The sequence below is a fragment of the Agelaius phoeniceus genome, chromosome 37, assembly GCF_051311805.1.
Source record: "Agelaius phoeniceus isolate bAgePho1 chromosome 37, bAgePho1.hap1, whole genome shotgun sequence".
Lineage (NCBI taxonomy): Eukaryota > Metazoa > Chordata > Aves > Passeriformes > Icteridae > Agelaius > Agelaius phoeniceus.
Window position 1 is genome coordinate 1698077 of NC_135302.1, and position 25330 is coordinate 1723406.

Below are 25330 nucleotides of genomic sequence, written 5' to 3' on the forward strand. Positions count from 1 at the left end.
GCGGTTGCCAGGGCAATTCCCCCACAACGCTCATTAACATAACCACGCCTCCACACAGTGTCATTAACATAACAACGCCTCTTAATTAGCATAATCCCGCCCCCTGCGCTGTCCGCGCTGCCGGTGCTGAATTTGAAGAAAATTTCGATTTTTCTCCCCATTTTTTCCTTTTTGACGTCATCCAGCGCCGTTTTTTCCCCCCAAATCTCAGCCAGGGTCGGGTCCGGAGCGTTTATTCCCCCCTGGCTCGGGGGGCTCGCAGCGTTCGGGGGTTTTTGGGGGCATTTTTGGGGGAATTTTGGGGGGTTTTGGGGTCATCGGTCCATGGTGGATTCCTCGGGGGGGGTCTCGAAGCAGAGCTGCAGCAGCCGCTCGCAGAATTCCAGCTCTTCCTGTGGGGAGGAAATCGCGGGAATTTACCCCAAAATCTCCCGGGAATTTACCCCCAAAATCTCCCAGATTCTCCCCAAAATCCCAGAGATTTTACCCCCTAAAATCCCATGGATAATCGCCCCAAAATTCCAGGGGATTTCGCCCCCAAAATCCCGAGGATCTGCCCCAAAATCCTGCGAATTTCGCCCCCCATAAAATCCTTGGGATTTGCCCTAAAATCTCGCGGTTTTCTCCTCCTAAAATCCCAAGGATTTGCCCCAAAATCCCAGGAATTTTCCCCCCAGAATTCCAGGAACTTCCTCCCCAAACCCCATTAATTTCCACCCTAAAAACCCCGTGAATTCCCCTCACCCAAAACCCTCCCAAATTTTAGGGATTAACCCCAAAATTCCAGGAATTCCCACCCCCAAAATCCCGAGATTTTCCCCCAAAACCCCCTGAATCTCCCCCACCCAAAACCCTCCCAAATTTAAGGGATTTGCCCCAAAATTCCAGGAATTTCCGACCCAAACCCGCCCAGGATTTGCCCCATTTTTGTGTTTTGCCCAAAATCGCTGGAATTTGCCCCAAACCCACCTGGAATTCGTCGCGGCCCCGGAGCAGCTCCCGGCGCTCCCTGAGCAGCTCCTCCAGCCCCAGCGCGGGGTCCCGGCACTCCCGGAGCCCCTCGGGGCAGCCCGAGGCCAGGCTGGGGCGAAAAAACCGGGATTTTGGGAAAATCACAAAGTGGAGAAGAGCAGGAGACAGAGAGAGCCCAAAAATAGCTCAAAAACTGCCCCAAAATCACCCCAAAATCAGCCAAAAACTGCCCCAAAATCAGCCAAAAACTGCACCAAAATCAGCCAAAAACTGCCCCAAAACCACCCCAAAATCAGCCAAAAACTGCCCCAAAATCAGCCCAAAAACTGCCCCAAAATCAGCCAAAAACTGCCCCAAAACAGCCCAAAACTACCCAAAAAACTCCCCTAAAACCACGCCAAAAACTGCCCCAAAATCAGCCAAAAACTGCCCCAAAATCACCCCAAAATCAGCACCAAAACCACCCAAAAACTGCCCCAAAATCAGCCAAAAACTGCCCAAAAAACTCCCCTAAAACCACCCAAAAAACTGCCCCAAAATCAGCCAAAAACTGCCCCAAAATCAGCCAAAAACTGCCCCAAAATCAGCCAAAAAACTGCACCAAAATCAGCCAAAAGCTGCCCCAAAACCACCCCAAAATCAGCCAAAAACTGCCTGCCCCAAAACCACCCCAAAAACTGCCCCAAAATCAGCCAAAAACTGCCCCAAAACCACCCCAAAAACTGCCCCAAAATCAGCCAAAAAACTGCCCCAAAATCAGCCAAAAACTGCCCTAAAACTGCCCCAAAAACTGCCCCAAAATCAGCCAAAAACCACCCAAAAAACTCCCCTAAAACCACCCAAAAAACTGCCCCAAAATCAGCCAAAAACTGCCCCAAAACCACACAAAAAATCAGCCAAAAACCACCCAAAACCACCCCAAAAAACGGCCCCAAAACCACCCAAAAAATGCCCCAAAACCAGCCCAAAAACTGCCCCAAAATCAGCCAAAAACTGCCCCAAAATCACCCCAAAAACTGCCCCAAAATCAGCCAAAAAACTGCACCAAAATCAGCCAAAAACTGCCCCAAAACCACCCCAAAATCACCCAAAAAACTGCCCCAAAATCAGCCAAAAACTGCCCCAAAATCAGCCAAAAACTGCCCCAAAACCACCCCAAAATCAGCCAAAAACTGCCCCAAAATCACCCCAAAAACTGCCCCAAAATCAGCCAAAAACTGCACCAAAATCAGCCCAAAACTGCCCCAAAACCACCCCAAAATCAGCCAAAAAATGCCCCAAAATCACCCCAAAAACTGCCCCAAAATCACCCAAAAAACTCCCCCAAACCACCCAAAAATCCCTTGAAATCAGGCAAAAATCCCCCCAAAAACTGACCCAAAATCCCTCAAAAATCACCCAAAAATCAGCCAAAAATGCCCCAAAAATCCCTGATAAAATGCCCCAAAAATCAGCCAAAAAATGCCCCAAAAATCAGCCAAAAATCCCCCCAAAAACTGCCCCAAAATCCCCCAAAAATTCCCCCAAAATCACCTGAAAATCACCCAAAAATTTCCCAAAATCCCCCAAAAATCCCCCCCAAATCCATCCCAAGACCCCCCAAAATTTGGGATTTCCCCCTGAATTTTGGGATTTTTTAATGGGAAATTTTGGATTTTTTTTTCCCCTTTCTTGGAGTTTTCCCCTCAAATTTTTATGATTTTGCCCCAAATTTTGATGATTTTTCCCCAAATTGTGAAGTTGTTTCCCCAGGTTTTTTGGGGTTTTTTTCCCCAAATTTCATTTTTTGGGTTTTTTGGGATTTTTGGTCTTTTTAGGATTTTGAGGAGGGGTCTCCACCCCCTCAGTGCCCCCATCCCCTCCCCTTTTTTCCTTCCAAATTTCGATGATTTTTGCCCCAAATTTCGATGTTTTTCCCCCAAATTTTGATGTTTTTTCCCAGGTTTTTTGGGGCTTATTCCCCAAATTTTTGGATTTTGTGTTTTTTGGGTTTTTTGGTGTTTTTGTGAATTTGGGGAGGGGTCTCAGTACCTGCAGGGGGTGCCCAGGCCGTGCTCGTGGGCCCAATCCCATTCATTCCCTTTGTCCCAAATTTTGATGGATTTTCCCCAAATCTTGATGTTTTTATCCCCAAATTTTGATGTTTTTTCCCCAGGTTTTTTGTGGTTTTTTCCCCCAAATTTCATTTTTTGGGTTTTTGGGTTTTTTGGGGTTTTTTTGGTGTTTTTGTTAATTTGGGGAGGGGTCTCCACCCCTCAGTGCCCCCATCCCCTCCCCTTTTTCCCTTCCAAATTTCGATGTTTTTCCCCCAAATTTCGATGTTTTTTCCCCAAATTTTCATGATTTTCCCAGGTTTTGGGGTTTTTTCCCCCAAATTTTTGGGATTTTGTGTTTTTTGGTGTTTCTGTGAATTTGGGGAGGGGTCTCAGTACCTGCAGAGGGTGCCCAGGCCGTGCTCATGGGCCCAATCCCATTCATTCCCTTTTGCCCAAATTTTGAGGTTTTTGCCCCAAATTTTGATGATTTTTCCCCAAATTTTGATTTTTTTTTTCCCCAGATTTTTTTGGGGTTTATTCCCAGGATTTTGGTTTTTTTGGTTTTTTGGTTTTTTGGGTTTTTTGTGAATTTGGGGAGGGGGTCTCCACCCCCTCAGTGCCCCCATCCCCTCCCCTTTTTTCCTTCCAAATTTCGATGTTTTTTCCCCAAATTTTGATGAATTTTCCCCAAATTTTGATGTTTTTTCCCCGGGATTTCGGGGTTTTTTCCCCCAAATTTTTGGGATTTTGTGTTTTTTGGGATTTTGGGATTTTTAGGAATTTGGGGAGGGGTCTCTGTACCTGCAGAGGGTGCCCAGGCCGTGCCCGTGGGCCCAATCCCATTCATTCCCTTTTGCCCAAATTTTGATGGTTTTGCCCCAAATTTTGAGGTTTTTTCCCCGGGATTTCGGGGTTTTTTTCCCCAAATTTTTGGTATTTTGTGTTTTTTGGGTTTTTTTGGGGTTTTTAGGATTTTGGGGAGGGGTCTCCACCCCCTCAGTGCCCCCATCCCCTCCCCTTTTTCCCTTCCAAATTTCGATGTTTTTGCCCCAAATTTCGATGTTTTTTCCCCAAATTTTGATGGATTTTCCCCAGAATTTTGGGTTTTTTTCCCAGAATTTTTGGTTTTTTTTGGTTTTTTGGGTTTTTTGGTGTTTTTGTGAATTTGGGGAGGGGTCTCCACCCCCTCAGTGCCCCCATCCCCTCCCCTTTTTCCTTCCAAATTTCGATGTTTTTCCCCCAAATTTTGAGGTTTTTGCCCCAAATTTTGAGGTTTTTTCCCCAGGTTTTTTGGGGCTTATTCCCCAAATTTTTGGGATTTTGTGTTTTTTGGGATTTTTGGTGTTTTAGTTAATTTGGGGAGGGGTCTCTGTACCTGCAGAGGGTGCCCAGGCCGTGCTCGTGGGCCCAATCCCATTCATTCCCTTTTGCCCCAAATTTTGAGGTTTTTGCCCCAAATTTTGATGATTTTTTCCCAAATTTTTGATGTTTTTTCCCCAGGATTTTTGGGTTTTTTTCCCAAATTTTTGGGATTTTGTGTTTTTTGGGGTTTTTTGGTGTTTTTGTTAATTTGGGGGAGGGGTCTCCACCCCCTCAGTGCCCCCATCCCCTCCCCTTTTTTCCTTCCAGATTTTGATGATTTTTCCCCAAATTCTGAGTTTTTTTCCCCAAATTTGATGGATTTTTCCCAGGTTTTTTGGTTTTTTTTCCCCCAAATTTTTGGGATTTTGTGTTTTTTGGGTTTTTTGGTGTTTCTGTGAATTTGGGGAGGGGTCTCAGTACCTGCAGAGGGTGCCCAGGCCATGCCCATGGGCCCAATCCCATTCATTCCCTTTTGCCCAAATTTCGATGTTTTTTCCCCAAATTTTGATGGATTTTCCCTGGATTTCGGGGTTTTTTTCCCCAAATTTCATTTTTTTTGATTTTTGGGTTTTTTGGGGTTTTTAGGATTTTGGGGAGGGGTCTCCACCCCCTCAGTGCCCCCATCCCCTCCCCTTTTTCCTTCCAAATTTCGATGTTTTTCCCCCAAATTTCGATGTTTTTTTCCCCAAATTTTGAGGTTTTTGCCCCAAATTTTGAGGTTTTTTTCCCAGGTTTTTTGGGGTTAGTTCCCAGGGATTTTGGGATTTTGTGTTTTTGGGATTTTTGGTGTTTTTGTGAATTTGGGGAGGGGTCTCTGTACCTGCAGAGGGGTGCCCAGGCCGTGCTCGTGGGCCCAATCCCATTCCCATTGTCCCAGATTTCGATGGATTTTCCCCAAATTTTGAGGTTTTTTTCCCAGGTTTTTTGGTGTGTTTTTTCCCCAATTTTTGGAATTTTGGGTTTTTTGGTGTTTTTGTGAATTTGGGGAGGGGTCTCTGTACCTGCAGAGGGTGCCCAGGCCATGCCCATGAGCCCAATCCCATTCCATGGTCCCAAATTTCAATGTTTTTTCCCCAAATTTTCATGGATTTTCCCCGGGATTTCGGGAGTTTTTTCCCCAAATTTCATTTTTTTTGTGTTTTTTGGGATTTTTGGTGTTTTTGTGAATTTGGGGAGGGGTCCTCAGTACCTGCAGAGGGTGCCCAGGCCGTGCTCGTGGGCCCCGTCGTGCTCGGAGCGCAGCAGCGCCGCCGCCCGCGGGACCAGGCCCTGCTGCACCAGGGGAACTGCAAAAAATGGGGTGAAAAACGGGGATTTTGGGCAATTCCGGGATATTGGGGTGAAACACGGGATTTTGGGGTGAAATTGGGGTGAAAAAATGGGAGAATTTGGGGTGAAAAATGGGGAATTTGGGCAATAGAGGGAACCCGTGGGACCAGGCCCTGCTGCACCAGGGGAACTGAGGGAAAAATGGGGTGAAAAACGGGGATCTTTGGGCAATTCCGGGTGAAATTGGGGTGATGAAAATGGGTGAAATTGGGGTGAAATTGGGGTGAAAAATGGGAGAATTTGGGGTGAAAAATGGGGAATTTGGGCAATAGAGGGAACCCTGTGGGACCAGGCCCAGCTGCCACCAGGGGAACTGCGGGAAAAATGGGGTGAAAAACGGGGATTTTGGGCAATTCTGGGGATTTGGGGCGAAATTCAGGGAATTTGGGCAATTCTGGGATATTGGGTGTGAAAAACGGGGATTTTGGGCAATTCTGGGATATTGGGGTGAAAATGGGGATTTTGGGGTGAAAAATGGGGGAATTTGGGGTCAATTCTGGGGAATTTGGGGCGAAATTCAGGGAATTTGGGCAATTCTGGGATATTGGGGTGAAAAATGGGGAAATTGGGTCAATTTTGGGGAATTTGGGGTGAAAAATGGGGAATTTGGGGTAAAAATCTGGGGAATTTGGGCAATAGAGGGAAATTGGGGGGAAATCCGGGAGTTTTGGGTCAATTCTGGGGAATTGGGGTGAAAAATGGGGAAATTGGGGTGAAAAATGGGGATTTTGGGGTGAAATTGGGGGAATTTGGGCAATAGAGGGGAACCCTGTGGGACCAGGCCCTGCTGCACCAGGGGAACTGAGGGAAAAATGGGGTGAAAAACGGGGATTTTGGGCAATTCCGGGATGTTGGGGTGAAAAACGGGGAAATTGGGGTCAATTCTGGGATTTTGGGGTGAAATCTGGGGAATTTGGGGTGAAAAATGGGGATTTTGGGCAATAGAGGGAACCCTGTGGGACCAGGCCCTGCTGCACCAGGGGAACTGAGGGAAAAATGGGGTGAAAAACGGGGATTTTGGGCAATTCTGGGATGTTGGGGTGAAACACGGGGAATTTGGGGTGAAAAATGGGGAATTTGGGGTGAAATCGGGGGAATTTGGGCAATAGAGGGAAATTGGGGGGAAATCCGGGAGTTTTGGGTCAATTCTGGGAAATTGGGGTGAAAACCGGGGATTTTGGGCAATTCTGGGATATTGGGGTGAAAAATGGGGAATTTGGGGTGAAATCCGGGGATTTTGGGTCCATTCTGGGGTATTTTTGTGGGAATTTTGTGGGAATTTCAGGGTTTTTTGGGGCCTCACTCCCAGGGTGGTACCAAGGGTATTCCAGGGCGGTTTCTGGGGTGAATTTTGGGGATTTTGGGGCAACTTTTGTGTGAATTTTGGGGTTTTTTGGGCTCTCACTCCTAGGATGGAACCGAGGGGATTCCAGGGCGGTTTTTGGGGTGAATTTGGGCGATTTTTGTGGGAATTTTGTGGGAATTTCGGGGTTTTTTGGGCTCTCACTCCCAGGGTGGAACTGAGGGTATTTCAGGGCGGTTTTTGGGGTGAATTTGGGCGGTTTTGGGGCGATTTTTGTGGGAATTTTGGGGGCATTTCGGGGTTTTTTGGGGTCTCCCTGTCAGGATGGAACTGAGGGTATTTCAGGGCGGTTTTTGGGGTGAATCTGGGGGATTTTGGGGCGATTTTTGTGGGAATTTTGTGTGAATTTCGGGGTTTTTTGGGGTCTCCCTGTGGGGGTGGAACTGAGGGGATTTCAGGGTGGTTTTTGGGGTGAATCTGGGGGATTTTGGGGCGATTTTGGTGGGAATTTTGTGGGAATTTCGGGTTTTTTTTGGGGTCTCCCTGTGGGGGTGGCACCGAGGGTATTTCAGGGCTGTTTTTGGGGTGAATCTGGGGGATTTTGGGGCGATTTTTGTGGGAATTTTGGGTTTTTTGGGGTCTCACTCCCAGGCTGGCACCAAAGGGATTCCAGGGCAGTTTTTCGGGTGAATTTGGGGGATTTTGGGGCGATTTTTGTGGGAATTTTGGGATTTTTTAGGGTCTCATTGCTGGGGTGGTACTGAGGGGGTTCCAGGGCGGTTTTTGGGGTGAATTTGGGGGATTTTGGGGGGAATTTTGGGGTTTTTTGGAGCTTTTTGGGGTCTCATTGCCGGCATGGAACCAAGGGGATTTCAGGGCGGTTTTTGGGGTGAATTTGGGGGATTTTGGGGCGATTTTTGTGGGAATTTTGTGGGAATTTCGGGGTTTTTTGGGGTCTCACTCCAGGGCTGGCACCAAGGGGATTTCGGGGCGGTTTTTGGGGTGAATCTGAGCGGTTTTGGGGCGATTTTTGTGGGAATTTTGTGGGAATTTTGTGGGAATTTCGGGATTTTTTGGGGTCTCCCTGTCAGGATGGAACTGAGGGTGTTTCAGGGCAGTTTTTGGGGTGAATTTGGGCGGTTTTGGGGCTGACCTTTGAGGCGGGGGTGCTCCTTGAGCAGGCAGTGCAGCAGGAAGGCGGCGCGGGCCCTCAGGGGGGGGTGGGGGCTCTGCAGGGCCCCCCCCAGCACCTCCAGCCCCCCCAGGGCCTCGAGCTCCTGCAGGCCCTGGGGCTGGGCCCTCACCAGGCCTGGAGGGGGAAAAACGGGGTTAAAACGGCCAAAAACGGGAAAAATGACACAAAAATCGATAAAAAACCACCCCAGAAACCCCAAAAACGGGAAAAAAAACCCAAAATCTGCACCAAAAACCCCAAAATCTGCACCAAAAACCCCAAAATCCACCCCAAATCCACCCCAGAGCCTCGAGCTCCTGCAGGCCCTGGGGCTGGGCCCTCACCAGGCCTGGAGGGGGGAAAAACGGGGTTAAAACGGCCAAAAACGGGAAAAATGACACAAAAATCAACAGAAAACCACCCCAGAAACCCCAAAAACCCCAAAATCTGCACCAAAAACCCCAAAATCTGCCCCAAAATCCGCCCCAAATCCACCCCAGGGCCTCGAGCTCCTGCAGCCCCTGGGGCTGGGCCTTCACCAGGCCTGGAGGGGGAAAAACGGGGTTAAAACGGCCAAAAACGGGAAAAATGACACAAAAATCGATAAAAAACCACCCCAGAAACCCCAAAAACCCCAAAATCTGCACCAAAAACCCCAAAATCCACCCCAAAAACCCCAAAATCTGCCCCAAATCCACCCCAGAGCCTCGAGCTCCTGCAGCCCCTGGGGCTGGGCCTTCACCAGGCCTGGACGGGGAAAAAACGGGGGTTAAAACGGCCAAAAAACGGGAAAAATGACACAAAAATCGACAGAAAACCACCCCAGAAACCCAAAACCCCAAAATCTGCACCAAAAACCCCAAAATCCACCCCAAAAACCCCAAAATCTGCACCAAAATCTGCCCCAAATCCACCCGGAGGCCTCGAGCTCCTGCAGGCCCTGGGGCTGGGCCCTCACCAGGCCTGGACGGGGAAAAAACGGGGTTAAAACGGCCAAAAACGGGAAAAATGACACAAAAATCGATAAAAAACCACCCCCAAAAACCCAAAAACCCCAAAATCTGCACCAAATCTGCCCCAAAAACCCCCAAATCTGCACCAAAAACCCCAAAATCTGCCCCAAATCCACCCCAGAGCCTCGAGCTCCTGCAGCCCCCTGGGGCTGGTCCCTCACCAGGCCTGGAGGGTGGAAAAACGGGGTTAAAACGGCCAAAAACGGGAAAAATGACACAAAAATCCCCAAAAAATCCCAAAAGATCACTAAAAAATCCCAAAAAATCCCCCAAAACCACCCCAAAAAATCCCCAAAAAATCACAAAAATTTATAAAAAAATTCCCCAAAAAAAACCCCAAAAAATCCCAAAAAATCCCTAAAAATCCACCCCAAAAAATACCCAAAAAATCACTAAAAAATCCCTAAAAATTTCCCAAAAATCCCTCAAAAAATCCCAAAAAATCCCCAACAAATCCCAAAAAAATCTCCAAAAATCACAAAAATATCCCCAAAAAATCACAAAAACATCCCCAAAAAATCCCTAAAAATTCCCCAAAAAATCCCCAAAAATTCCCCAAAATTCCCCCAAAAAAAAACCCCAAAAAAACCCCCAAAAAATCCCCAAAAATATATTAAAAAATCGCAAAAAACCCCCCAAAAATCCCCAATAAAATCCCAAAAAAACCCCCAAAAAACCCAAAAAACCCCCCAAAAATCCCCAAAAAATCCAAAAAAATCCCAAAAAATTCCCCAAAAAATCCCCCAAAAAGTCCAAAAAAATCCCAAAAATATTAAAAAAAACCCCAAAAAATCCTAAAAAATCACCAAAAAATCACAAAAAAATCCGAAATAATCCCAAAAAAATCCCAAACAAATCCCAAAAAAAATCCCTAAAAGTTCCCCAAAAAAATCCCGAAATAATCCTCAAAAAATCCCCAAAAAATCCCCCAAAAAAATCCCTAAAAATTCCCCAAAAAAATCCCTAAAAATTCCCCAAAAATCCCAAAAAAATCCCTCAAAAAATCAAAAAAAATCGCTCAAAAAATGCCCAAAAAATCACAAAAAAAATCCGAAATAACCCCAAAAAAATCCCCAAAAAAACCCCAAAACCCCCCCAAAAATCACCAAAAAAATCACCAAAAAAATCTGAAATAATCCCAAAAAATTCCCCAAAAAATCCCCAAAAAATCCCCAAAAAACCCCAAAAAAACCCAAAAAACCCCCAAAAAAATCCCAAAATAATCCCCAAAAAATTCCCCAAAAAATCTCCAAAAAATCCCTAAAAATTCCCCAAAATTCTCCAAAAAAAACCCCAAAAAAACCCAAAAAAAATCCCAAAAAATTCCCCCAAACCCCCCAAAATGCCCCAAACCCTCCAAACCCCCCAAAATGCCCCAAAACCCCCCAAAACCCCCCAATCCCCCCGTTACTCACAGGAGAGCGCGAAGAGCGCGTTTGGGGCCACGCGGGGCTCGGGGTCAGCGCGGAGCAGCCCCAGGAGCGCGGGCAGAGCCCCCAGGGCCAGCGCCCGGCCCTGAGCTTCCGGAAGGTTCTGGGCACAGCAGCCCAGGAGCCGCGCGGCCCCGGCACGCAGAGGGGGCCAGCGGTGACCCAGGAGAGACAGGGCCACCTCCAGGCCGCCCAAAGAGCAGAATTCTGGGGAGAAAAATGGGGAATTTGGGTTAAAATGGGAAAAAAATGGGAAAAAAACGGGGTGAAAATGGGGTTAGAATGGCCCAAAACCACCCAAATTCAGCCCCAAATTCAGCCCCAAATTCAGCCCCGGGACAGAGAGGGGATCAGAGGGGACCCAGCAGGGACAGAGCCACCTCCAGGCCGCCCAAAGAGCAGAATTCTGGGGAGAAAAATGGGAAATTTGGGTCAAAATGGAAAAAAAATGGGAAAAAACGGGGTTAAAATGGGGTGAAAATGGCCCAAAACCACCCAAAATCAGCCCCGGCACAGAGAGGGGGCCAGCGGTGACCCAGCAGGGACAGGGCCACCTCCAGGCCTCCTAAAGAGCAGAATTCTGGGGAGAAAAACCAAAAAATTGGGTTAAAATGGGAAAAAAATGGGAAAAAACGGGGTAAAAATGGGGTTAGAATGGACCAAAACCACCCAAATTCAGCCCCAGCACGGAGAGGGGGCCAGCGGTGACCCAGGAGAGACAGGGCCACCTCCAGGCCTCCTAAAGAGCAGAATTCTGGGGAGAAAAATGGGAAATTTGGGTTAAAATGGGGGAAAAATGGGAAAAAATGGGGTTAAAATGGGAAAAAATGGGGTTAAAATGGGCCAAAACCACCCAAAATCAGCCCCAGCACGGAGAGGGGGCCAGCGGTGACCCAGGAGGGACAGGGCCACCTCCAGGCCTCCTAAAGAGCAGAATTCTGGGGAGAAAAACCAAAAAATTGGGTCAAAATGGGAAAAAACGGGGTTAAAATGGGAAAAAACGGGGTTAAAATGGGCCAAAACCACCCAAATTCAGCCCCAAATTCAGCCCCAGCACAGAGAGGGGGCCAGCGGTGACCCAGGAGGGACAGGGCCACCTCCAGGCCTCCTAAAGAGCAGAATTCTGGGGAGAAAAACCAAAAAATTGGGTCAAAATGGGAAAAAATGGGAAAAAACGGGGTTAAAATGGGTTAAAAATGGGGAAAATGGCCCCAAATTCAGCCCCGGCACGGAGAGGGGGCCAGCGGTGACCCAGCAGGGACAGGGCCACCTCCAGGCCTCCTAAAGAGCAGAATTCTGGGGAGAAAAATGGGAAATTTGGGTCAAAATGGGAAAAAATGGGTTAAAATGGGAAAAAACGGGGTTAAAATGGGCCAAAATCACCCAAATTCAGCCCCAAATTCAGCCCCAGCATGGAGAGGGGATCAGAGGGGACCCAGCAGGGACAGGGCCACCTCCAGGCCTCCTAAAGAGCAGAATTCTGGGGAGAAAAACCAAAAAATTGGGTTAAAATGGGAAAAAACGGGGTTAAAATGGGGAAAATGGCCCCAGATTCAGCCCCAAATTCAGCCCCAAATTCAGCCCCAAATTCAGCCCCAGCACAGAGAGGGGGCCAGCGGTGACCCAGGAGAGACAGAGCCACCTCCAGGTCCCCTAAAGAGCAGAATTCTGGGGAGAAAAGAGCAAAAATTGGGTCAAAATGGGAAAAAACGGAGTTAAAATGGTGAAAATTGGTTAAAATGGGTTAAAAATGGGGAAAATGACCCAAAATTCAGCCCCAAATCATCCCAGGAGGGACAGCGCCACCTCCAGGCCGCCCAGGGAGCAGAATTCTGGGGGAAAATGGGGTTAAAAGGGGCAAAAATGGCACAAAATCCACCCCAAAGCAGCCCTGAGTGACCCTGAGTGACCCCAATAACTCCAATGACCCTGAATGACCCCTGACTGACCCCAATGACCCCAGAGTGACCCCAATGCCCCCCAAACGCCCCCATTGTCACCGTTGGCGCAGTCCAGGCTCTCGCAGAGCTCCGCCAGCTCCTCCAGCGCCCCCTCGTGGCCCCGGTGTCCCCCAGGCCCCGCTCGGGCGCCGCCTCCCCGGGACAGGGCCCGGCCAGGACCCCGCAGGCAGCGCTGGAGCTGGGCCTGATGGAGCCTGAGCCCGACAGGGCCTCGGACACGGCCTCACGGAGCCATTGCTGCCTCTGGAGGGGAAAAAACAGGGAGAAATTAGCATAAATTAGCATAAAGTTATCATAGGAATGAGCCCAGAGCCGCAGGCAGCGCTGGAGCTGGGCCCTGATGGAGCCTGAGCCCGACAGGGCCTCGGACACGGCCTCACGGAGCCACTGCTGCCTCTGAAAATAGAGAAAAATGGGTTAAATTAGCATAAATTAGCATAAATTAGCATAGGAATGAGCCCAGAGCCGCAGGCAGTGCTGGAGCTGGGCCCTGATGGAGCCTGAGCCCGACAGGGGCCTCGGACACGGCCTCACGGAGCCATTGCTGCCTCTGAAAATAGAGAAAAAGGGGTTTAAATTAGCATAAATTAGCATAAAGTTACAGTGAAATGAGCCCAGAGCCGCAGGCAGCGCTGGAGCTGGGCCCTGATGGAGCCTGAGCCCGACAGGGCCTCAGAAACGGCCTCACGGAGCCATTGCTGCCTCTGAAAATAGAGAAAAATGGGGTCAAATTAGCATAAATTAGCATAAAGTTACAGTGAAATGAGCCCAGAGGCGCAGGCAGCGCTGGAGCTGGGCCCTGATGGAGCCCAAGCCCGACAGGGCCTGGGACACGGCCTCACACAGCCCACTGCTGCCTCTGGAGGGGAGAAAACGGGGAGGAAATTAGCATAAATTAGCATAAATTACCGTAAAAGTATCTAAAATTACCATACAATTATGTGACATTATCTAAAAGTTCCATGGGGTTAACCCAGAATGAACCCAGGGCCTCACGGAGCCACTGCTGCCTCTAGAGGGAGAAAAAATGGGGAGGTATTAGCATAAATTAGCATAAAATTAGCATAGGAATGAGCCCAGAGCTGCAGGCAGCGCTGGAGCTGGGCGCCGGATGGAGCCAGAGCCTGAAAGGGCCTCAGAAACGGCCTCACGGAGCCATTGCTGCCTCTGGAGGGGAAAAAACGGGGAGAAATTAGCATGAAATTAGCATAAATTAGCATAGGAATGAGCCCAGAGCCGCAGGCAGCGCTGGAGCTGGGGCCTGATGGAGCCAGAGCCCGAAAGGGCCTCAGAAACGGCCTCACGGAGCCACTGCTGCCTCTGAAGGGGAAAAACGGGGCCAAATTAGCATAAATTAGCATAAATTAGCATAAAATTATCTAAAAGTTATATGAGGTTAACCCAGAATGAACCCAGGGCCTGGGACACGGCCTCATGGAGCCACTGCTGCCTCTGGAGAGAGAGAAATTAATAAAAATTAGGGTAAATTAGCATAAATTAGCATAGAAATGAAGCCAGAGAGAGGCCCAGGGCCCGCTGGAGCCTCGGCCCCGGTGGAGCCAGGGCCTGAGAGGGCCTCAGAAACGACAAAAATCACCCGAAATGATCATAAAAATATCCCAAAGTTATCCAGATTATCCAAAATATCCCAAATTACCGAAAAATATCCCAAATTACCCAAAAATATCCCAAAGTTCCGCTGGAATAAACCCAGAATTAACCCAGAGCCTTGGATGTCCCAGCTCGGAGCCACTGCTGCCTCTGAGGGGGAAAATGGGTGAAATTGTCCAAAATTATCATAAAATTATTAAAGGTTATCATAAAATTATTAAAGGTTATCATAAAATTATTCAAAATTGTAATAAAGTTCCACTGGAATTAACCCAGAGCCTTGGATGTCCCAGCACGGAGCCACCGCTGCCTCTGAGGGGAAAATTGGGTGAAATTGTTCAAAATGACCCCAAAATCGACCAGAATTACCCCAAAATCGCCTCCCGGGACCTCAAATTTCTGCGAGATGGGGCGGGTCAGTAAAATTTACCTCAAAATCGGCAAAATTTACCTCAAAATCGGCAAAAATTACCTCGAAATCAGCCCCTGGGACCCCGAATCGTCCCTCGGACGCCTCAAACGCCTCAGGGAGCCCCGGAGCGGCCCCAAAGAGCCCAAAAGGCCCAAAAGCCCAAAATGGGTCCCTGGGAGCCCAAATTTCCACAAAATGAGGCGGAGTTAACCCAAAATGAGCAAAAATTACCTCAAAATCAGCAAAATTTACCTCAGGATCAGCCTCTGGGAGCCTCAATCATCCCCGGGACCCCCCCAAGCCCCTCAGGGACCCCCGGAGCTGCCCCAAAATGATCCAAAAAGCCCCAAAAAGCTCCAAAAATCCCCCAAAAGCCCCAAAGCCTCCCAAAAGCGTCGCTCACCTCCTCGGCCATGGGCTGCCGGGGCTCGGGGCTGCGCCTCCCCGGCCACCACCGCCATCTCCAGCAGCCCCTGCAGCGTGTGAGGCGGCTCCCGCCGGCCCCCCGCCGGCCCCGCCGCCCGCCGCCGCCGCCATCGCCGCTCGCAGAGGCCTCGCGGCCGCTCCGGGCCCCGCCGGGAGCGCTCCGGGACCGCCCCGGTCCCGCCCGGTACCGCCCGGCCCCGCTAATGCCGCTCGCCGCGCCTGGCGGGCGCCATCTTGGAAAAGGCGGAGCCCGGTGGCGGAAGAGGCGGGGGCCTGGCGGCGGAAGAGGCGGGGCCTCAAGTGTATTGTTTATGGCCGGCCACACGCTGGGCTCATTGTGAGGCTGTGGTGATGAGTGACAGCGCGTTTCACCAATACGAGGGAAGCTTGGTAAGGAGAAGGCCAATAGGAAAAGAGGAGGGCGGTGGGGTCTAGCCAATGGAAGGGAAAGGGAGGGACCCGCGCGGTTTTAGCCAATGAAAAGATAGCGCGGCTTGAGCGGCCTCTCTCTGGACCAATAGAACGCCCGTAACGCCGCTGACCAATGCGGTGGCGCCGCCGCTTCCACCAATCATCTCGCCGAGCGCCTCACGGAGGGGGCGGGGACTCCCCGCGGGCAGCCAATCGGAGCGGCGGCGCGGGAGGCGGGCGGCCAATGGGGATGGCGGAGCGGGCGGCGGGAGCGGGCGGGCGGCGGCGCCGGGGCCGCGCCGGGCCCGGTACCGGCGGCGGCCCCGGCCGGTCCCGCAGCCGCGGCGCTGCGGTAACGGCCGGGACGGGGCTCCCGGGGCTCGCCCCGTGCTCGGGGTCCCGCGCCGCGGCAGCTCCCGGTGACGCTCCCGGTGCTGCTCCCGGTGCTGCAGGCGCGGCGGAGGCGGCGGCGGCGGCCGCAGCCCATGCGGGCCCGGGCGGCGGGGGACGGCGGTGACGGCGCGGGAGCTCTGCGAGAACGATGACCTGGCCACGAGCCTCGTGCTGGACTCGGTGCTCGGCTTCCGAACGCACAAAATGGGCGTCAGGTGAGCCCCGGGACACCGGGAGCGGGCACCGGGAGGGAGAACCGCGCTCCTGAGGGGGACGAGGCGGGGAACACCCGGAGGGGAAGAACGGGGCGGGGCGGGGGGTGCTGAGGGGGGTCCCTGTGCCGGGGCCGGGAGTGCGGAGACCTTGTCCCGGTGTGTGGGATCCCCGTCCCGGTGTCCCCGGTCCCGACTTTCTCCCGTTCCCGCTGTCCCGAGTCTCTCCCGGTCCCGGTTCCCGCTGTCCCGTCCCGCTCCTGAATCCCTCCCCATCCCAGTGCCCGCTCTCCCGGTCCCGCTTCCCGCTGTCCCATCCCGGTCCCGATTCTCTCCCCGGTCTCAGTCCCGGTCCCGATTCTCTCCCCGGTCTCGGTCCCGAGTCTCCTCCCGTTCCCGCTGTCCCATCCCGGTCCCGATTCTCTCCCTGGTCCCGGTCCCGGTCCCGAGTCTCTCCCGGTCTCGCTGTTTGCTGTCCCTGTCCCGTTCCCGGTGTCCCTGTCCCGGTGTCCCTGTCCCGTTCCCGTTACCGATTTTCCCCCGTTCCCAGCCCGTTACCATCGCGGCTGTCCCGGGTCTGTCCCGTTCCCGTTACCGATTCTCCCCCGTTCCCAGCCCGTTACCATCGCGGCCGTCCCGGGTCTGTCCCGTTCCCCCTGTCCCGTTCCCGTTACCGATTCTGCCCCGTTCCCAGCCCGTTACCGGCGCTGCGGCGCCGGGCCCAGCTCCGCGCGGCCATCGCCGCCTTCCGGCAGCGCCGGGACCTCGAGGCCGCCTGGCGGACGCTGAGCGGGGCCTGGGCCCCCGCGTTCTTCCGCCAGCGGCGCCCGGCGCAGCGGGCAGCGCTCAAAAACCACGTACGGGGAACCGGGGGGCGGTTGGGGGGGTCCTGGGGGGGTTTGGGGGGTCTGGGGGGCGTTTGGGGGGGTCCTGGGGGGGGTTTGGGGGGTCCTAGGGGGGGGATTTGGGGGGTCCTGGGGGGGATTTGGGGGGTCCTGGGGGGATCTGGGGGGTCCTGGGGGGAGTTTGGGGGTCCCTGGAAGGGTTTGGGGGGTCCTATGGGGGGGGTTTGGGGGGTCCTAGGGGGGGTTTGGGGGGTCCTAGGGGGGTGTTGGGGTGTCCTAGGGGGGGTCTGGGGGGAGTTTGGGGGTCCTGGGGGGCGTTTGGGGGGAATCTGGGGGGTGGTTTGGGGTGTCCTAGGGGGGGTTTGGGGGGTCCTGGGGGGCGTTTGGGGGGTGTCTGGGGGGAGTTTGGGGGTCCCTGGAGGGGTTTGGTGGGGGGTCCTATGGGGGGTTTGGGGGGGGTCCTATGGGGGGTTTGGGGGGGTCCTGGGGGGGGTTTGGGGGGGTCCTGGGTGGATCTGGGGGATGCTGGGGGGGTCCTAAGGGGGGTTTAGGGGGTCCCTAGAGGGGTTTGGGGGGTCCTGGGGAGGGTTTGGGGGGGTTTGGGGGTGTCCTAGGGGGAGTTTGGGGGGTCCCTGGAGGGGTCTGGGGGGTCCCTGGAGGGGTTTGGGGGGGTCTGGGGAGGGATTTGGGGGGGTCCTGGGGGGATTTGGGGGGTCCTGAGGGGTATAGGGGGGTCTGGTGGTGGTCTTTGGGGGGGTCCCTAAGGGGGGCACAGGGGGGTCTGTGGGGCACAGGGAGGGGGTTTTGGGGTCTCTGTGGGGTCTCAATGGGGTCAGGGCAGGGTTTTTGGGGTTTTGTGGGGTCCCTGTGGGGGTCCCGAGCCCCCCTGGTTTCCCCCTTTTCCCCCCCCCCAGGTGTTCCGGTACCTGCGGACGCTCCTGCCCGAGAGCGGCTTCAGCATCCAGCGCTGCACCCGCTACAGCGGGACACCAACGGTGCCAGGGTGGTGGCAACGCGCACATGGTGAGCCCAAAAACCCCAAAAACCACCCCAAAAACTGCCCTGATATCCCAAAATATCCAAAAACCCCAAAACCGCCCCAAAAACGCTGCACCCCCGCTACAGCCGGGACACCAACAGCGCCAGGGGCGGTGGCAACGCGCACATGGTGAGCCAAAAACCCCAAAAACTGCCCCAAAAACCACCCCAAAAACTGCCCTGATATCCCAAAATATCCAAAATCCCCAAAACCCCTGCACCCGCTACAGCCGGGACACCAACGGCGCCAGGGTGGTGGCAACGCGCACGTGGTGAGCCCAAAAACCCCAAAAAATACCCAAAATCCACCCCCAAAAACTGCCCTGATATCCCAAAATATCCAAAAACCCCAAAACCGCCCCAAAAACGCTGCAGCCCGCTACAGCCGGGACACCAACGGCGCCAGGGTGGTGGCAACGCTCATGTGGTGAGCCAGAAACCCCCAAAAACTGCCCCAAAAACCGCCAAAAACTGCCCCAAAAACCCCAAAATCCACCCCAAAAACCCCAAATCCACCCCAAAAACTGGAGCTGCTGGGCGGCTGCAGCGTGGAGCTGTGGGGTCTATGGAGCCCAACTCTACAGCCCCAATATCTCTACAAAAATCCACCTTTTAAACTTCTCCAAAACCCTTTAAATTTTTTAAAAAACCCCAAAATTTGAGGTTTTTCCCCTATTTTTGGCCGTGCAGGCAGAAACACGAGACGCTGGAGCTGCTGGGCGGCTGCAGCGTGGAGCTGTGGGGCCTATGGGGCCTAACTCTACAGCCCCGATATTTCTAAAATCCACCTTCTAAACTTCCCCAAAACCCTTTAAATTTAAATTTTTCCTCAAAATTTGAGTTTTTTCCCCTATTTTTGGCCGTGCAGGCAGAAACACGAGAGGCTGGAGCTGCTGGGCGGCTGCAGCATGGAGCTGTGGGGCCTATGGGGCCTAACTCTACAGCCCCGATATTCTAAAATCCACCTTCTAAACTTCCCCAAAAACCCTTTAAATTTTAAATTTTTCCTCAAAATTTGAGGTTTTTCCCCTATTTTTGGCCGTGCAGGCAGAAACACGAGACGCTGGAGCTGCTGGGCGGCTGCAGCGTGGAGCTGCGGGGCTCGGACCGGGCGCTGCTGCGGGCGGGGGACAACGACTTCAGCCTCATGTACTCCACCCGCCGCAGGAAAACCCAGCTGTGGCTGGGGCCGGCCGCCTTCATCAACCACGGTGGGAGCCCGAAACTGCCCCCCAAATGCGGCTAAAACACAAAAAAATTCCCTCCTGTAGTTCCACCCCCCGCCCCTTCCCCACCCACCCCTCAAGGCCCCCGAGCGCCCTCAGGACGCACCCGGGGCGCTGTGGGGGCCTCCAGCGGGTGCTGATGGTGCTGCTTTGTCCTCAGATTGTCGGCCGAAACTGCAGGGTGAGTTTAAAAAGGGGTTTTTTGGGGTTTTTTTTGGGGTTTTGGGGTGAAAAAAGGTTGGGTTTGGGGTGGGGAGTGTGAGGGGGAAATGGGCGGGAATTGTGAGGGAGAAAAGGGCGGGAATTGTGAGGGGAGAAAGGGCGGGGATTGTGAGGGGGGAAAAAGGGCGGGAATTGTGAGGGGAGAAAAGGGCGGGGAATGGTGAGGGGAGAAAGGGTGAGAACGTGAGGGGAAAGGGGGGGAAAACGTTAAGGGAAAATGGAGGGAAATGTGAGGAGAAAAGGGAGAGAAATGTGAGGGGAGAAAAGGGCGGGAATTGTGAGGGGAGAAAAGGGCGGGGGAAATGTGAGGGGAAAAATGGAGGAAATGTGAGGGGGAAAAAGGGTGAGAACGTGAGGGGAAAGGGGGGGAAAACGTTAAGGGAAAATTGAGGGAAATGTGAGGGGAAAAGGGAGAGAATTGTGAGGGGGAGAAAAGGGCGGGAATTGTGAGGGGAGAAAAGGGCGGGGAAGGTGAGGGGAAAAATGGAGGGAAATGTGAGGGGAGAAAGGGTGAGAACGTGAGGGGAAAGGGGGGGAAAACGTTAAGGGAAAATGGAGGGAAATGTGAGGGGAAAAGGGAGAGAAACGTGAGGGGAGAAATGGAGGGAACGTGAGGGAAAGGGGGGGAAAACGTTAAGGGAAAATGGAGGGAAATGTGAGGGAATGGGGAAATGAGGGGAAATGCGAGGGGAAAATGGAGGGGAACAGTGAGGGGGGAAAAGTGAGGGAAACGTGATGAGGGGAATGGAGAGAACTTGAGGGGAAAATGGGGAAACGTGAGGAGAAAGAGGGGGGGAAACATGAGGGGGGAAATGGTCTCTCTCCCTGTTTTCGGGGTCCCTATTTTCTTGGTCTCACATTTCTCTCCGTTTTGGTTCCGTTTTCCTGGTTTCTGGTCTCTACGTCTCTCGGTCTCCTGTTTTCGGTCTCTCCAGTTTCAGGATCCCAGTTTTCGGGTTTCCCATTTTCAGGTCTTCTCAGGATCATTTTCGGTCTCACCGTTTTCTGGGGTCCATTTTTGGGTTCCCATTTTTGGTCTCACCGTGTCTCTCCCATTTTCCGGGTCTCTCCCGTTTTCGGGTCTCTCCCAGTTTTGGGTCTCTCCGTTTGGGGTCCGTAGCCTCACTGTTTCTCTCCCATTTTTGGGTCTCTCCCATTTTCGGGGTCCCGTTTTTGGTTTCCCATTTTCAGTCTCACCGTGTCTCTCCCGTTTTTGGGGTCCCGTATTTGGTCTCACCGTGTCTCTCCCATTTTCGGGATCCCGTTTTTGGGTTTCTCCCATTTTTGGGGTCCCGTTTTTGGTTTCCCATTTTTGGCCTCACTGTGTCTCTCCCATTTTCGGGGTCCCGTTTTTGGGGTCCCGTTTTTGGGGGTCCCATTTTTGGCCTCACTGTGTCTCTCCCATTTTCGGGGTCCCCGTTTTTGGGGTCCCGTTTTCGGTCTCACGTTTCTCTCCCCATTTTCAGGGTCCCGTTTTTGGGTCTCTCCCATTTTCGGGGTCCCGTTTTCAGCCTCACTGTTTCTCTCCCATTTTCGGGGTCCCGTTTTCGGGTCTCTCCATTTTTGGGGGTCCCATTTTCGGGGTCCGTTTTCAGCCTCACTGTTTCTCTCCTATTTTTGGGGTCCCGTTTTCAGGGTCCCGTTTTCGGGTCTCTCCCATTTTTGGGGTCCCGTTTTCGGTCTCACGTCTCTCTCCCCTTTTCGGGGTCCCATTTTTTGGGGTCCCATTTTCGGCCTCACCGTTTCTCTCCCGTTTTGGGGCGCAGTTCGTGTCGGCGCCGGGCGGGGGCGCGGGTGCAGGCGCTGCGGGACATCCCCCCCCGGGCAGAAATCACCTGTTTCTATGGCGACGGCTTCTTCGGAGAGGGCAACCGCGGCTGCGAGTGCCGCACCTGCGAGAGGTACCCCAAAAACCCCACGGGGACCCCGAAATTACCCACGGGGACCCCAAAATACCCACGGGGACCCCAAAAACCTGACCCCCCAAAATCCCAGAGGGACCCCAAAATCCCCAAAATACCCACGGGGATCCCAGAATCCTGACCCTAAAAACCTCAGAGGGACCCCAAAATTTTGGGTGGGGGTCCCCAGTTCAGGGTGAGGCTCCTCAATTCTGGGTGGGGGTCCCCAGTTTTGTGTGGGGATCCCCAATTTGGGTCTGGGGTCCCTCATTCCCGTTCCCTCCCTCCCAATTTGGGTCTGGGGTCCCCAATTTGGGTCTGGGGTCCCTCATCCCCGTTCATCCCCCCCCAGTTTGGGTCTGGGGTCCCTCATTCCCGATTTCTGCTCCCAATTTGGGTCTGGGGTCCCTAATTTGGGGTTGGTATCCCTAATTCCAAGGTGGGGGGTCCCCAGTTTGGGCCTGGGGTCCCTGATTCCTGTTCCCACCCCCCCCCCCCAATTTGGGTCTGGGGTCCCCAGTTTGGGTCTGGGGTCCCCAATTTGGGTCTGGGGTCCCCCAATTCCCGTCCCCGCCCCCCCATTTGGGTCTGGGGTCCCCAATTTGAGTCTGGGGTCCCCAATTTGGGTCTGGGGTCCCCAATTCCCGTCCCCCCCCCCCCCAGTTTGGGTCTGGGGTCCCCAATTTGAGTCTGAGGTCCCTGATTCCCGTCCCCCCCCTAATTTGGGTCTGGGGTCCCCAATTCCTGTCCCCCCCCCCAATTTTAGTCTGGGGTCCCCAATTCCTGTTCTCCCCCCCAATTTGGGTCTGGGGTCCCCAATTCCCGTTCCCCCCCCCAATTTGGGTCTGGGGTCCCCCAATTTGGGTCTGGGGTCCCTAATTCCCGTTCCCCCCCCAGTTTGGGTCTGGGGTAACCCAATTTGGGTCTGGGGTCCCCCAATTTGGGTCTGGGGTCCCTCATTCCCCATCCCCTCCCCCAATCTGGGTCTGGGGTCCCCAATTTGGGTCTGGGGTCCCTGATTCCCGTCCCCTCCCCCCAGGCTCGGCAAGGGCGCCTTCCGTGGCCGCGGGGGGGGGAGGGGCCAAGCCGCCCCCTCCCCCTCCCCCCCCCTCAGGACCCCCCCCCCCAAATACGAACTGCGCGAGACCGAGGTGCGCATGCGCCGGGGGGCGGGGCCTGGCCAGTCCGGGACCCCTGACCGGAAACGGCGCCCCCGGAACCGGAAGCGCGACCGGAACCGGAAGCGGCGCCCCCTCGCCGGGAGCCGGGCGCCCCCCTGCGGCGCAGCCCCGCGTGTCCCTGCACGACTGCGTGTCCTGCGGGGGGCGCTGCAAGCTGCGGGCCGGGGTCCCCGTGGTGCGGCTGCGGAGCCGCCCCGAGCCCCCCAGGGCCGCCCCCAAAGCGGCCGCGGCCCCCGGCGGAGCCCCCAGACCCAAAACTGGGGGGGAATTTGGGGGAATTTTGGGGGGGATTTGGGGGGCTGGAGCTGGCGCTGCCCCCCGCCCACACCGAACCATGAGTGCCCCAAATTTGGGGGAATTTTGGGGGGAATTTTAGGGGAATTTGGGGGGGCTGGAGCTGGCATTGCCCCCCAAACCCTACCCAGCCGAATTCCCCAAATTTTGGGGAATTTTGGGGGGAATTTGGGGGAATTTGGGGGGCTGGAGCTGGCATTGCCCCCTGCCCACATCGAGCCATGAGTGCCCCAAATTTGGGGAATTTTGGGGGGAATTTGGGGGGAATTTGGGGGGCTGGAGCTGGCACTGCCCCCCAAACCCCGCCCAGCTGTGAGCGCCCCAAATTTGGGGGAATTTTGGGGACATTTTGGGGGGCTGGATCCCTCTGGGCGGGGGGCAGGGATGGATTTTGGGGAGGGGGAACCCCCCTGGTTTGGGGAAGGGTCTGGATTTGGGGGGCTAAACCCGGATTTTGGGGGTTAAACCCAGATTTTGGGGTTAGACCTGGATTTTGGGGCATTAGAGTTGGATTTTGGGGGGTTAAACCTGGATTTTGGGGTCTGTACCTGAATTTTGGGATTAAACCCGGATTTTGGGGGTCTAAACCTGGATTTTGGGGGGTTAAACCTGGATTTTAGTGGGTTAAACCCGGATTTTGGGGTTAGACCCAGATTTTGGGGCATTAGAGTTGGATTTTGGGGGGTTAAACCTGGATTTTGGGGGTCTGGACCTGGATTTTGGGGTTAAACCTGGATTTTGGGGGGTTAAACACAGATTTTGGGGTTAAACACAGATTTTGGAGTCTGTACCTGAATTTTGGGGTTAGACCTGGATTTTTGGGCGGGTTAAACCTGGATTTTGGGGGGTTAAACCCAGATTTTGGGGTTAGACCCGGATTTTGGGGCATTAGAGTTGGATTTTGGGGGGTTAGAGGTGGATTTTGGGGGGTTAAACCCGGATTTTGGGGTCTGGACACGGATTTTGGGGTTAGACCCAGATTTTGGGGGGTTAAACCCGGATTTTTGGGGTTAAACCCCGGGTTTTGGGGTCCAATGGGAATTTTTGGGGTTAAACCCCCTGGTTTTGGGGTCTGTACCCGAATTTTTGGGGTTAGAACCCTGATTTTAGGGTCTGGACCCGAATTTTTGGGGTTGGATCTCCAGTTTTGGGGTCTGGGCCCGAATTTTGGGGTCAAACCCCCCGGTATTGGGAACAAACCCAAATTTTTGGGGTTAAACCCCCCGGTTTTGGGGTCTTGATCTAAATTTTTGGGGTTAGAACCCTGATTTTAGGGTCTGGACCCGAATTTTTGGGGTTGGATCTCCAGGTTTGGGGTCTGGGCCTGAATTTTGGGGTTAAACCCCCCGGTTTTGGGAACAAACCCAAATTTTTGGGGTTAAACCCCCCGGTTTTGGAGTCTGGACCCGAATTTTGGGGAGTTGGATCTGAATTTTGGGGGTTTCACCCCAATTTTTGGGGTCTGGACCCGAATTTTGGGGTTGGACCCCAATTTTTGAGGTCTGGACCCGATTTTTGGGGGTTTCACCCCAATTTTTGGCATTTGAATCCAAATTTTGGGGTCTGGATCCGAATTTTGGGGGTTTCACCCCAATTTTTGGGCTCTGGACCCAAATTTTGTGATTTTCACCCCAATTTTTGGGGTCGGACCCGCCATTTTTGGGGTCTGGACCCGAATTTTGAGGTTTTCACCCCAATTTTTGTTCTCTGGATCCGAATTTTGGGATTTTCACCCCAATTTTTGGGGTTTTTCCCCCAATTTTTGGGGTTTTTCCCCCAATTTTTGTTCTCCGGACCCCAATTTTGGAGCTGATCCCCTCCCCCCTTTCCCCTCCCCCCCCCGGTTCCATTTTGGGGAGGGCGTGGGGGAGGGGCTGGGGGTGGGGGAGGGGTCGGTCCCTGGTGCTTTTTTTATTTTTTATTTTTATTTTTATTTTTATTTTTATTTTTATTTTTAATTTTTATTTTTATTTTTTAATTTTATTTTTTATTTTTAATTTTTATTTTTATTTTTAATTTTTAATTTTTATTTTTTATTTTTATTTTTTATTTTTATTTTTATTTCTTATTTTTATTTTTTATTTTTATTTTTATTTTTATTTTTTATTTTTATTTTTATTTTTTATTTTTACTTTTATTTTTTATTTTTATTTTTATTTTTTATTTTAATTTTTATTTTTATTTTATTTTTATTTTTATTTTATTTTTTTTTTTATTTTTATTTTTTATTTTTATTTTTATTTTATTTTTATTTTTATTTTTAATTTTTATTTTTATTTTTATTTTTATTTTTATTTTTTATTTTTATTTTCATTTTTATTTATTTTTTTTTTTTTTATTTTTATTTTATATTTTTATTTTTTATTTTTATTTTTATTTTTATTTTTATTTTTATTTTTATTTTTTTTGTGTGGGGGGGAGGGGAATTTCGGGGCCCTTTTTGTACCAAAATAAAGAAATTTGGACCCAAAAGCGGCTGCGGAGGCTTCGGGGTGGGGGTGGGGGATGGGTGAAGGTGACCCCTCCCCCCCCTCCCCCCCTTTCCCCTCCCCCCCTTCCCCTCCCCCACCTTTTGTCA

General features: G+C 52.4%; 2 protein-coding genes across 7 annotated transcripts; one reads left to right on the forward strand and one right to left on the reverse strand.

Moving 5' to 3' along the window:
• Positions 1-60: 60 nt before the first annotated feature.
• Positions 61-16134, reverse strand: LOC129134598 (hsp70-binding protein 1). Of its 6 annotated transcripts, none has more exons than XM_077193293.1 (9): positions 15007-16114; positions 13070-13130; positions 12620-12764; positions 11348-11373; positions 10605-10800; positions 8156-8311; positions 5560-5656; positions 970-1081; positions 61-392 (listed from the first exon to the last, which is right to left on the reverse strand). In XM_077193293.1, exons 1-9 carry the CDS (start codon positions 15138-15140, stop codon positions 315-317), a joined length of 1005 nt encoding a protein of 334 aa, XP_077049408.1. In that variant the 5' UTR covers positions 15141-16114; the 3' UTR covers positions 61-314. The 6 variants fall into 6 exon arrangements, with proteins under 6 accessions (XP_077049408.1, XP_077049409.1, XP_077049407.1 ...); XM_077193294.1 differs by lacking the exon at positions 11348-11373 and adding an exon at positions 11532-11557; XM_077193292.1 differs by lacking the exon at positions 11348-11373 and adding an exon at positions 11890-11915 and having other exon boundaries at positions 15007-16113.
• Positions 15233-23236, forward strand: KMT5C (lysine methyltransferase 5C). Its single transcript, XM_077193249.1, has 10 exons — positions 15233-15366; positions 15893-16048; positions 16740-16902; positions 17805-17885; positions 18016-18200; positions 18976-19139; positions 19315-19327; positions 21113-21277; positions 22317-22796; positions 23224-23236. Exons 1-10 carry the CDS (start codon positions 15233-15235, stop codon positions 23234-23236), a joined length of 1554 nt encoding a protein of 517 aa, XP_077049364.1.
• The last annotated feature ends 2094 nt before the right edge of the window (positions 23237-25330 follow it).

Bases quoted from the DNA above. Each gene is read 5' to 3' on its own strand.
- LOC129134598 (XM_077193293.1), bottom strand. From the start codon at position 15,140: ATGGCGGCGGCGGCGGGCGGCGGGGCCGGCGGGGGGCCGGCGGGAGCC. The intron at 8,312-10,604 runs GTGAGTAACGGG...TTCCCCCTCCAG, and splicing joins CGCGCTCTTCGCGCTCTCCT to GCCTGGTGAGGGCCCAGCCC. The intron at 393-969 runs GTGGGTTTGGGG...TCCTCCCCACAG, and splicing joins GGGGCCGCGACGAATTCCAG to GAAGAGCTGGAATTCTGCGA.
- KMT5C (XM_077193249.1), top strand. From the start codon at position 15,233: ATGCCGCTCGCCGCGCCTGGCGGGCGCCATCTTGGAAAAGGCGGAGCC. The intron at 17,886-18,015 runs GTGCCAGGGTGG...CCCCCGCTACAG, and splicing joins GCTACAGCGGGACACCAACG to CCGGGACACCAACAGCGCCA. The intron at 21,278-22,316 runs GTACCCCAAAAA...CCCTCCCCCCAG, and splicing joins GAGTGCCGCACCTGCGAGAG to GCTCGGCAAGGGCGCCTTCC.